We start from the raw sequence: 11,998 nt of genomic DNA on the forward strand, positions 1-11,998 counted from the left end.
TGGGCAAAGCCGTCCATCTATGTACATTTAAAAGCACACACAAACACACAGCTGAGCCTGAACGAGCAAACTCTGCATGCTCAGAGACCCTCCTGGAGGTTGGACGACTCTGCCCGTAAAATCCCTATTTTTCCCAGTACTATACTTCCAACAACGCCTCCAGCATCGGGGTAATTTAAAGTAGGAACAGAATCCTTCATATCATTCACTTCTCACAGTCACATTGTGAAAAACTCCTAGCAAATTTGCTAACATCCTAATACTGAAGGCCAGTAATTAATAAGACTAGTCAAAATCTACGTAACTCAATTCCCTACAAATAACGAGCTTTGGAATTCGGCAAGGGTTGTAGTTTCCTTTATGGAATATGTTTGAATTTTCTATAGCTCTAAGAGCTGAGAAAAAGTAAGTAGAATCTAGTGGATCTGGAAAGGCAAAGGAGGTGTTCACAATGTATATTTAATTTAAGCATGTTGGCCTTCTGGGGTCTCTGAAGAGCAGCATAACATCTCCCTCCTTCTGCTTTAATAGCTGGGGTGAACAGAATTGGGGGGGGGTTTCACCAACTAAGCGGCAAACAGAGAAGTAACTGCCTGGCCTGGTCAGGAAAAGCTGGGGGTCCGAAGCTGCGCCAAATTGTCTCGGGGAAAAAGAGCAGACTGTTTTGTTTGTAGATTGTGGCAATTTGTGCATGTCTAGGTGAACATGGCTAAAAATAACCTTTGGAAGAACAGGCGGTCAGGACTGGTATTTATTTAAAATAAAGAGACAAGGGGTGGGCGCGGTGGGGGGGAGGGAATAATGGAAAAAAGAAAAAACATGTAAAGCACTTTTTTAAAAAACAAAAGAAAACAAAAAACGGTCAAAACCAATGTTTGTTTTATTAGCTCCCTTTTACTGTCGTGCTTTGTAAATTGTCTTATTTGTGTAATAAATAAAGTCGAGTCGAGTCGAGGTGCGGGCACTGACATCAGGGAAGAATGGATTCCTCCGGTTCTTCAGCCCGGCTCCTCTTCTGTTCCTTGGGTCCTCCATGCAGATGGCAAAACAAAACAACAACCAAGCACCTCCCCCCCCCAAAAAAACCCCCTGGTTCCTTCTCTCCCGGGGAGAGGCCATTGAACCCAGAGGGCAAAGGACGGCCTGGGTCTTTGCCAACCGGTTCATCTTGGGAGAATCTGACTGTAATCTGGGGTGATTGGCTCACCATTTCCACTTATTGCCGCCGATGAAAGGGAAGCCGTCGGGCACCGCTCTCTTGCCAGGGGGAGGCCAAGTCGGCCTTAATGGAGAAATGATAGGCAGAGGGTCCTCAGGCGCAGAAGCCCAAGGGGCGCCGGCTTCTTCCTCGCCCTCCGCCAGGCTCACTTCTTCGGCTTGAAGCCAACACACTCGTCCCAGCCTTTCCGGCAGGTCTTCACAATCCAGTCGTGCTCATCATCATCTGGGGGGGGGGTTTGGTTAATTGTGGTAGGGGGGAGACACAAAAGGAGAATTAAAATGGATTTCATTCAGGGCTGAGGGGGGGTGGTCTCTTGGCCTCCCCTTGTCAAACTGGGGAGGAGTTTGGGCTCCAGGGCTGAGCGAGGAACAATGAAGACTAAGATCTAAGACATAAAAGAAAGATTTTTCACGGCAGGGCAGATATAAAAAGTTTCCTCTTAAACAGAAAGCAAATGTATTTTGAGCTGGTAAAGAGGCCACTTGGGTGTTGCTTTCTGTTGGTTTAGCAAGGCAGCTTGACTTGGAAGTAAGCCCAACCGAGTTTAAATAGGGTTTACCCCAGGTAAGTGGGCACAAAATTAGTCTAATTATTTGCCTTGGACGTGACTACAGTCTGATTGCCTTTTAACGACTCAATTAATTTCATCTAGGTCGTTTTTCATACTGTCAAAACCTCAGCCTTCCTTCAGGAGATTTCAGAAAGCGTGGAAGTGGTGAGCTTATGATTTAATAAATTTGAGGGGTTCCCTGCACTGATGGGGAAGGGGGGGAAAGGCCATTTTAATCATGTCCGCTGGAATGGCCTGAACCTTAAGCTCACATATAAACCGATGATCTAAATTCCATTTTGTTTAGGTGTTAGATGGCTAATCTGGTAACCGGTTAAAAACTGCTGCCGCAGCCTCTTTTCCTGTGTTAAGGAAACGGACTCCAGGACCCCCAATAAATATATTTTCATTCCTTCTTGCCTCTGGGAATCCAGCCTGTATCCATGTCACAATTTTCCAGTTGTGGCCATGAGGCGAAGGGGAGGGAGCTGAGCCTACGGGCTACCCGGTGAGATTTTGGAGGGGCTAAATGTCCCTTTGCTGCTGTCCTGAGGTCACCCAGGTGATTTGCCACAACTTAGGGCCACCCGCAGGAAGACGGGGCCAGATCCTGCAGAGCCAGGAACACAAATCCTGCCTCGCAACTCTTCCAAACCTCCTGCGCTTGCTCAGGCAAAGGGCTGTGATTCTGCATGCAGGGAAAACCACCAAGACTTTTGACCAGGCGACGGACAGGAAGCCAGGTATTTTCCAAAGGCCAGTTTCCCCCTCCCCCGGGGTGGGCGCTTCTCCTGCTTAAACGGTGAGGGATGCAAAGGGAAGGGAACTGCCCAGCCAAAGAGCAGCTCAGGGGGACCCTTGGTCACCCCAACTCTCTCACTGGACCTATCCAGAAGGAGAGGCAGCCCTCACGGAGAGGGGGACGCAGAGGCCCGGCCCGGCTTGGCCTGGCCGGGTGGGGATAGCCGAGCGAAGGGTTAATGGAGGAAGAGGAGGCAGGCTGCCTGCTAATCACGCCTGCTCCCGGGCCCTGAATCGGTGCAGCTGTAGCCTCTTCAGCACGAAACAAGGCAAACTGGGTTTATTGTGCTGAACGAGTTTGGGTCTCCTCCCTGATTGTTGGTAATTGGCGGCCAGGGACTTAACAGCCTCTCCATCATCTCTCCCCGCACTCTACCTGACGGTGCAGCTAACAATTTGAATCACAGATGCTGCTCGGGCTCTCGGCAGCAGCTGCTCGTGTTAGCCGCCCCGGTCCCTCCTCACGCAATCCCCGGCAGCTTCCTCGCCCCGCCACACCGGGGTGAGCCTGAAGAGTTGGGGTTTTCATCCATATTTAAAATGGAATTAAAAGCCCGGACAGACTCTGATTAGCGCTGCCAGACGACAAAGTTGTAATTACCTTCCTCTCTTTTTCTTTTTAGCTAAGACAATTGTTGGGCGATATTAACAGGAGCGCCGAGGCACATCTTTGCCCTAGATGTGATTTCCTTTTCTTTTCTTTTTTTAAAAAAGTGGTACTGAGGGTCAGGTGGGGGGGAGAAGAGGGGGAAGCGAGAATACAAATACTCTTTAATCAAGTAAAAATTATCACCCTGGTGCAATTAGGCGCTCTGTCTTTCGTGTGGGGAGGAATCCCATCGGGACGCGATTAAATTCATTCTCTTCGCGTCTCCTCTTTCTAGCGGCCCCCGTTTGCACCCGAGGAGGAGAGTCCCGGCTGGACCAAGAAAGGGCCCGGCAGCAGAGCGTGTAGCAAAGACACCCTGGATTGGGATCCTTTGCATGCCACCCAAGGAAGGGCAGGAAAGGCCCAAGGTAGCCACAAAGGCATGGAATCCATGGGGAGTATCCATGTTTACCTTGGTGTTAAGGAAGCCTTGATGGAGTTTTTAAGAAGGTTCTTAAGATGGTGTTGGACAACCATTTGTCTGAAATGGTCTACAGTTTCCTGCCTGAACAGGGGGTTGGACTAGAAGACCTCCAAGGTCCCTTCCAATTCTGTTATTCTAGAATCAAGATGAATTCAAAGCACAGTCCCTCAAGCTCTGATAAAGGTCCCCGTGCAGAATAACAGAACAGAATAACAGAGTTGGAAGGGACCTTGGAGGTCATCTAGTCCAACCCCCTGCTCAGGCAGGAAACCCTAGACCACTTCAGACAAGTGGCTGTCCGGTCTCTTCTTAAACACTTCCAGTGTTGGAGCACCCATAACTTCTTGTGGCAAGCTGCTCCACTGGTTAATTGTTCTCACTGTCAGGAAATTTCTCCTTAGGCCCAGGCTGCTTCTCTCCTTGATTAGTTTCCACCCGTTGCTTCTTGTCCTGCCTTCTCCTTAGAATAGGTCGACCCCCTCTTCTCTGTGGCTGCCCCTTAGATACTGGAACTCCGCAAAGCCATTTCTCCTGAAGAGACTGCCATGATTCAATACTAAAGGGGGGAAGCATCTCTACTTGCTGTCTTCCTCCCCCCTGGTGCCATCAAGACCCCAGCTGGATCCTGTCTACGTATCCAGAGTGGGGAGCTCAAACCCAAACCTTGCTTGTTATTCTTGGCAAGCCAGGAATTAAATCTTTGCAGGTTTCAAGTAGTCATTATTTTAGGGCCTGGAAACCCAGAGGGTGGGCAAGGAGCCAAGCATCGCGCACCCTGCCAGGAAGCGGCTGCCCAGGCGCGGACCCCCAGCCTGGCAGGGCTCCCCCAGGGACCAGCCGAGGCCTTCCTCGAAGGGGGGGAGCTTTCAGGTGGAGAGGCTGGGGAGGGAGATTGGGACCCTGGCACCCTGAATGCCCAAGGCCGAACGCCACCAGGTCCTCCCACTGAGCCCTCACAGGCGGCCCACAGCCAGGCAGGGGTGGAAAAAGTCACCCCCAGAACATGGGAAACACACGATCTGGCCTATTTCATGCCTGTATCTCTTGGATCAGACTGTGGGTCTTGAAGAGGCTGGTGGGAGCCCTGAAGACTCATTCAGGGACACTCTCCTGGTCTGGCTTCAGAATGCTCTCTTTCCTCTAAAATTTGTCCAGGGCTGAATTAAATAAGAGTGGAGAAAGCCACCTGGAGACCACCGTTTGAGCTCAAAAGGCATTGCGTCTCCAAAGCTGCCAGTGCCGACCTGCGTGCACTTCCTTCTGACTCCACGCCCAATTTTTGGCATTGCTAATTAACAGCTCTGAGGAGCAGACCTGCTCAAGGGACCCTTCCCCTCTCCAAAGGATTCCCTGACAAAACCAGATCCTTTGGGTTAGTCTAAAGGAAGCTGCACCAAGTGGTGATTTCTGAAGCAACGGCTGCATTGACCCATATAGTGACAACCAAATATATGGAGGAGGAAGAGGGAAAAAAGGCACTCGCTCACCCATCCCATCTCTGCCATTCAGAGGGCTGTGCAATGGAAACCAGCACACAATTGACACAATTTGTTTTGTTCCCTGCCCAGGAGCAGACTCAAAAGAGCTCACGATTAATTTCGGCATAAACCGAACATTCTTGCAAACAGGTCTGGCGCCCGTTCTTTGAAGAATACACTGATTACCAACAATTTCTCAGGGCTTGCCACAAACATTATGTCTTTTGTTGTGCAAAAGAAAAAGAAAAAAAAATAGCAGAATCAACCATCTGGCAAATGCCCCAGAGCTAAAATCTTTCACACGGCTTATAATTCACAATGATTAAATATACAAAAGCAGAAAAGAGGAAGAAGGGGGAAAAAGAGAGTTATACTATAGTATGTCAAACACACACACACACACACACACACACACACACACACACACGGGACTTCCATTGCTTGATCAAAACCCAATGCCATCCACGGAAAAGTATCCGAGGAGGCACACTTATTTCTTTCTTTCCCAGATCATAGTTTCAATTTGCGACTTGCACAATTGCCATTTGAACCCGTCACAGCTCACGGGGTCTGGGTGTCACAGGCCGTTCCCTGCCTGCTTCTCAAAGGGCCAGGTGTGCTCTTGAGGGCAACCGGCAGTGGTGCCAGGCCGGGCCGGGCCGAGAGAGAAATTCACGACTGCAAAAGTGCAATGGAGGAACAGAAGCAGAGGACAGGAAAGCCTCGGAGTGGAAAGGGCTCGTTCAAGGCTGAAGACCTGGGTTCAAATCTGAGGCCTTTGCAATTCCTCTGTCGAATCCCAGGCGGAGGCAGAGTTTAGTTTCTCTCTGGGTGGGTCCAGCTGCCCTCAAAACCCTGGAAGTGTGGGAATCCTGGCGTCTGCAGGCAAATGGGGGAGGGGAGGGGCTGACTCAAGGGTAAAACAGTCTCCTCGAACCCAGCTCCTTAGGAAGAGGGTGGACTTTCAGCAAACCGCCTCTGCTGCTGTTGTCCAGAGGTTCCTAAATATTTCCTGACATCTGTTTTTGATGCTTCCAGATCTGGCCAGTCGCCTGCCAGAGCTTTCCTGCCTTTCCGGCGAAGGAGCAGTCCTGGATCCGTTCCCTCTCACGGCTGACCCCTTCCTTGTATGCTCCCCCCCCCTCTTGTCACCTCGGTGGCCCCCCAGCCTCGAAAGACCCTCCGGGGACGGCCGGCGTTCCTTTAAGGGCAGACAAATGCTGCCGTTTTCAATTGTATCTGTGCCCTTAAAGGAAGGGATGGACTTTGGCACGACATCCCATCTTCACACCCATGTTCTCGGAGGGAGGGAGGGAGGGACGCGGGGGGGCACGCTCCTGCACACTGCCCAGCCACCTCTTTGCAAAGCGGGATTTGCACAATGGGCCACTTGTAATTGTTGCGAGGCCATCGCTCCAAGTTTATAGCAACAGAAGGAAAGGAAGGGGCGTTCAAAGCCGAGGTGGAACAAAAATTCCAAGGAGTCTCCCTCTGTCTGTCTCTCTCTCTGGGTTGACCGGTCACAATTCCTGTGTTGGGAAAGGGTGTGTTTATCTTACTCGTGACGAGGGTCACACTGAGCCCAGGACTTTGGTCTGATGGCACCCAGAGGCATTGAGATGTTGGGCGGAGGGGGGGGGGAGACAGAGCCCAGTCCCACCTACGGCAAAGTTCTGGAGATGCTGGAGGACCAACCTCACCAACCCTGCTGAGGTCAGGGCCTATGCTGAGGGTGGGGTGTCTCCAGAGTCCAACCTACCTTCGGGGGTCTTGCTAAGCACATTGATTTGTGCTTAGATTGTAAGCCGCCCTGAGTCTTCGGAGAAGGGCGGGATATAAATGGGATTTTTTTTAAAAAAAAGATGGCTGACCCCAAGGGCCCTCATTCCTCCCCACTCCTTTTCCAGGTGGACCCCAAGGCTTGCCGTGGTCTGCCCGGTGTTCTCCAGGACAGCTCAGACTTCCCTCTTGCTTATTTTGCAGCCCCCACAGCCAGTTCCAGGTTGAAATGGATCCAGAGGATAAAGGCCTACCAGCGTTTCTCAGGAAGCGGTGCCGGTAATCCACCACCACTCTAGTCTTCGGGTTGTAGAAGCCGTCTCCACAGTCATAGCAGCCAGGCGGGATGGTCCGAGGCGGGTCCAGGTTGGTCAGCTGGGAAATCCCTTGGAAAGGAAATGGAGGAAGAGGAGGGTGTGAGGAACAACGACTCTGGGGGGAAAAACAGCCCAGACTCTTTGCACCAGGGGCCCTGATTTTGAGTTTTCGGGGGTCTCCCGATCAGAGGGGAGAGGGTCTGCCCACCTGCCAAAGAGAGCAAGAGCACCAGTAATCCCCACATCCGGCCGACCCAAGCTGTACCTGCTGGCTTCAGGCCGTTGCAGATTTCCGTGTAAAACCTTCGGTCGTAGCCGTCACAGTAATGCCATTTGTTGTCTTTGTATTCCAAACCGTCAGAGAAGGTGTATTTCCCCTGCCGGGGCAAATTCAGGGCTAAGGTGGAGCAGAACCAGCTTCCTGTTTCTTGACTGCGTCCCCAAGGATGGCTTCTTTCCCTCCTCAGAGGGTGTGAATGAGCCTGCCTATCCGACTATCATGAATTAGAAAACTGTTTTATCAGACACAGGAAACGGGCAGGGAATGACCGACAAGGCGGGTAGAAGAAGCAAGACAGACAAAGGAAAAGAGCGAGGAATGGCGTTTCTAAAGAGGATGGACATTCTTGAAGGACAGTTAAGTGCACCCAGTCCTGAAAGGTCCTTATGGGACAATCCATTCCGGATCCTTGTTCAATGTTGTCTTAGCACAGTGTGTGCACCGAGCCACTTTGCTTTGTGGGCGTGTGGAGCCCAGCACGCTTGGGGCGCCCACCCAGGAGGCATCTGCTGAGGCTTCGGAGATGGAGAAGAAAGGATGACTCCCCTTGGTAGGAAGGTGGTCCCGGGAGGTCCTCGTAGGCCCGGATGGGTCAAGATCAGCTCCCACCAGGGTGTCAAAGAGATTCTCTCTCGAGAGCCCCGGAGGGCCCCGGTTGAAGCCTTACCTCAACGCAGATGCCTTTGTCCCAGGTCCCTTCGTATTTGCTTCCGCTGGGGAAGTACAGAGTTCCTGGCCCGTGGAACATGCCGTCCTTCATCTCGCCCTCATACTTGGTGTCGGTGGGGAGGGTGTAGGTCCCCGTCCCTTCCAACCTGGGGGCAGCCCAGAGAGAGTCAGGCACTCCAACCACCCAGGCCATCCTTATGCAAGGGAGCAATAGCCTTTGCGTTGCCCCCCCCCGTAATCATCAAATGTAAGGGGGGTTCTTAATGATGCGTTACTCATTGGACCTATTAATAGGCAGGGATAACGCTTCCATCCCCACCCCAGCCCACCGAGCAGATTGCTCTTATGAGAGGTATTAATAGCACCATCGAGGCAGACTCTGCAATCTTTACGGGCGATTATGAATTATTAGCGTTGCATATTAATAGACCGTCTGCGCTGCACGTGCCCCCCCCCAAGTCCTTGCAGGGAGGGCGCGGCAGCCCGGATCCCCTGGGCCTTCACGCGAGGCACCCTCCTTTGCACGTGAGCAGAGGCTTCCCGTGGCGACCTCCTTGTAACACGTTTGCACGACCCCCCCCCACCCCCACTTTGCAACCTTTAGGCAGCGGGTGGGGGTGGGAGGTAAATCGCGGTTCATCAACGGGCCTGCAGGAGAGGGGCGCCCCCGGGGATCGGCCGGCCCTCCCCCAGCCTGCGTGTCCGGCGCTGCCCGGGAGCGGCGCGTCCCCACGTGCACCTGCCGTTGACGCGCTCCCCGCGGTAGCAGCTGCCCGTGTACTGCATGGCGCGGCGGGGCTCGCGCGCGTCTCCGTCGCCTGGGCAACGGAGGGCGGCGCCGGAGCGGGCAGGGGCGTGGCCGCGGCGGGCGCCCCGCCCTGTGCGGGAGGAGAGGTCGGAGCGGGGCGTCTGCGCCTGCGTGGCACGGGGAGCATGCGCGGTGCGCCCTGAGGCCCGGCGGCGGCGGCGGCGAAGGAGAGTCGAAGGTGCGCGGCGTCTCCGGCCATGCCGGGCCTGGTGGAGGTTCCCTCGCCGGAGGAGCTGGCTGTGCCGGAGGTGAGCCGCCCCGCGGCGCCCCCTGCCCTCAGGAGCACCCCGGGCGGTGCCTCGGCTTCCCCACTCGCGTGACCCTCCGTGACCTCTGACCTCCCCAAGCCCCTCTGGAGGGGTCAGTCCAGGGCTCTGCCTGCCTCCCCACCCTTAAGCAAATACATAAAATAAGTACACATTTTATTTTCACACTATCTGCCTGCAGTTTCAGAGCTTGGATTTTGACCCCCCCCCTCCCAGCATGGATCTGGCAGCCACCAGGAGGATTATATGTGAAGGGGGAGGAATGGAATAAGAATGGATGAACTGGGCAATCTGGGCGTTTATGAATTTATTCATTAATCCAATCTGTGTGACCGCCCATCCTGCCCAAGGCGTGCACAAGAAGAGAGAAAACTACAGGTGAAATGTATTTATTTCCGTTTGTTAATAAATGGGCCTGCCCTTGACTCCCTGGCTTGCTCCTCAGCTGGCAGTTGGCAGAGCGGTGCTGAAGGCGGGTGCCCACCACTATGGCTCGCAGTGCGACCAGATCAACAAGGAGTTCATGCTGTGCCGTTGGGAGGAGAGGGACCCCCGGAAGTGCTTGAACGAGGGCCGGGCCGTCAGCAAGTGCGCCGTGGACTTTTTCAAGTGAGCCTGGCGGGGGGAGGGCCCTGGGACACGGTTGGGAGGGGGTCGTGCTGTGAAGGCCTCGGAAGGGAAGTGTTGTTAATAAAGGAGAATGTTTGTAGCTCAGGGTGGAAATGAAAAATATTACAGTTGACCCCGTAGTCAGCTAGATATTCAGAGTGGATTTGGCATTTTAACTGACCTATTGAAACCTCCCCAAGGAACCAGGATAGGCAGATGTCAAAGATTTATGAGGTTAGGGGTATCGTCACAGGAGGGAAGCTGTGCCGAGCAAAGCCGCCTTTTGCAATGGACCGATGGGGATTTTGTCAATGCCAATGGTGGTCATGTAATAAATTAGTGTGGTTTATTGCACAGCCAGCAAGTATTTAAACTGGATTTGGCATCTTTGTCCACTTATTGAGTCCTTCCCAAGGTAGGCAGATGTTACGGTTTGGTGGTGTTAAAATCTCTCAGTAGGATCTAAGCTGTTCCAAGCAAATTTGCCTTTTGCAGTTGATTGATGGTGTTCAAGTTGTGCTCCAGATGTTTTGAGGTTGCACCCAGGTTGTTGTTATGTTATCTTCTTATCCCCCTCCCCATGTATCTTGGGGCACGACCGCATTTCGGGATGGTTTTCAGCCTTTTATTCGCTTAATCAAACGCAGCCTCTTCTGGTTTACAGGCAGATCAAGCTGCACTGTGCCGAACCCTTTAACCAATACTGGAACTGCCTGGACGAGTCCAACATGTTGCAGTTTCGGTATTGTCGGAAGCAACAGCAACTCTTCGATGACTGCGTGCTAGACAAGCTGGGCTGGGCGAGGCCAGAGCTGGGGCAGCTGTCCAAGGTAAGCGAGGACCCTCCTCGTCTCTTTAGGGCAGGTGCTCATGGTCAGTGAACCAAGTGCTTCCTGCTCCTTTCCCATCATCACCCACTTTTCTCTAAACGAGCAGGAATCTGCTCCTTCCTTCCTCCTTCCTGTCGCAACTCTGAAAATACGACAAGTCTGAGCTGACTTTGCTCTTTCTTGTGATGGATGTAGGCTGGGGGGCACTGCTAGATTAAACCAGCCCCTTAAGGGGATGATAGGCTTCTGGAATACGAAGGCAAGGGGTCTAACTCCCTTATTTCTGCTGCTGCTAGGCAAATTTTTGTGCTTTGTGGTGACAGAGCTAGCAGTTTTGCACGTGAATTGCCTTCTGGCGTGTTTATCAGATGTTTACCTGACTTCCGCTGCACGTTTTGCAACTGAGCAATGCAGGAGGGTAAGGGGAATATTTACAGAGGCCCATTTAGTCTCATCCGAGCAGAAAATGCTGGGCATGAGATCCTGCGGTCTTGACTGCATCAGAGGCCCAGCCGCTTCTGTGTCCCCCTTGCTCTTTCCCTCCGCTTCCTCTTCTAAAATGTTGTCTTCTTGCAGCAAGATCTTCCATTGGGATTCTTCCCTTTCCAGGTCACGAAAGTGAAGACCGATCGTCCCCTCCCCGAGAACCCCAGCCATTCCCGAATGAGACCACCACCCAACCCACCAACTGAAGGCGAGTACAAGCCTGCGAAATATGATAACCGAGGTTATTTCTGGAGTTGGTAGGGGAAAAAAATTACACCTGTGCATGTACACCAGCCACTGCATGAAAACAGGTTTCTTTCTGGATTGTAGATTATTCTCCTTGTCGCTGGATGGATCTGACGTGTACTCAATGGTCATTAAATACATATTCCCTAAAGGTCCGACTTCTCATGCGTTCTGTCGTGTGTGTGTGTTTGTTTGTTTGAAATATCCAGGTAGAGAAATGATCTAATTCTGGAATAAATCTTTATGGGTAGCAGTAAGGAAGACCAGCCTTTGAGCTGTCCCAGTGTGGTTGTTTGCGTTAAGGACAATATTATGGGTTTCTTAATACCCGTCTTCTCGGGGCAAACTTTTCCTCCTTGCCTGCTGATCTTTGACTTCCTGAGTGTTGTCTCAGTTATGGTAAGCCTCGCTCTCAACCCTTTTCACACAACCATTAATCTCAGCCTTAAATTCAGGCGCCTTGATAGGGTCTTACGATCTACGGTGACGTTAATCTACAGTTTCCTTCACCCAGTGAAGTCTTGTATGTATATCTCCTGCTAAGATTCAAGATTCTATTTCTGTGAATCTCCTCATCCATTTTA

At 52.2% G+C, this 11,998-nt stretch overlaps 2 protein-coding genes across 2 annotated transcripts; one reads left to right on the forward strand and one right to left on the reverse strand.

Annotated features, from left to right (window-relative positions):
• Window positions 1-1,336: 1,336 nt before the first annotated feature.
• On the reverse strand, window positions 1,337-8,955 carry MORN5 (MORN repeat containing 5; the record flags this gene model as incomplete). The annotated part of the gene is made up of 5 exons (XM_083375402.1): window positions 1,337-1,444; window positions 7,158-7,289; window positions 7,486-7,597; window positions 8,168-8,315; window positions 8,909-8,955. 5 exons carry the CDS (start codon window positions 8,953-8,955, stop codon window positions 1,365-1,367), a joined length of 519 nt encoding a protein of 172 aa, XP_083231528.1. The 3' UTR covers window positions 1,337-1,364.
• A 121-nt stretch (window positions 8,956-9,076) lies between these two features.
• On the forward strand, window positions 9,077-11,567 carry NDUFA8 (NADH:ubiquinone oxidoreductase subunit A8). Its single transcript, XM_083375408.1, has 4 exons — window positions 9,077-9,225; window positions 9,689-9,852; window positions 10,517-10,682; window positions 11,292-11,567. The coding sequence occupies exons 1-4, from the start codon at window positions 9,175-9,177 to the stop codon at window positions 11,427-11,429; spliced, it is 519 nt and encodes a 172-aa protein (XP_083231534.1). The 5' UTR covers window positions 9,077-9,174; the 3' UTR covers window positions 11,430-11,567.
• Window positions 11,568-11,998: the final 431 nt, after the last annotated feature.

This window comes from Vipera ursinii (genome assembly GCF_947247035.1).
Source record: "Vipera ursinii genome assembly, chromosome: 16".
NCBI lineage: Eukaryota > Metazoa > Chordata > Lepidosauria > Squamata > Viperidae > Vipera > Vipera ursinii.

Coding starts and splice junctions, on each gene's coding strand:
- NDUFA8 (XM_083375408.1), top strand. CDS start 9,175: ATGCCGGGCCTGGTGGAGGTTCCCTCGCCGGAGGAGCTGGCTGTGCCG. Junction 9,853..10,516: donor TGCGCCGTGGACTTTTTCAA/GTGAGCCTGGCG, acceptor TCTGGTTTACAG/GCAGATCAAGCTGCACTGTG. Junction 10,683..11,291: donor AGCTGGGGCAGCTGTCCAAG/GTAAGCGAGGAC, acceptor TTCCCTTTCCAG/GTCACGAAAGTGAAGACCGA.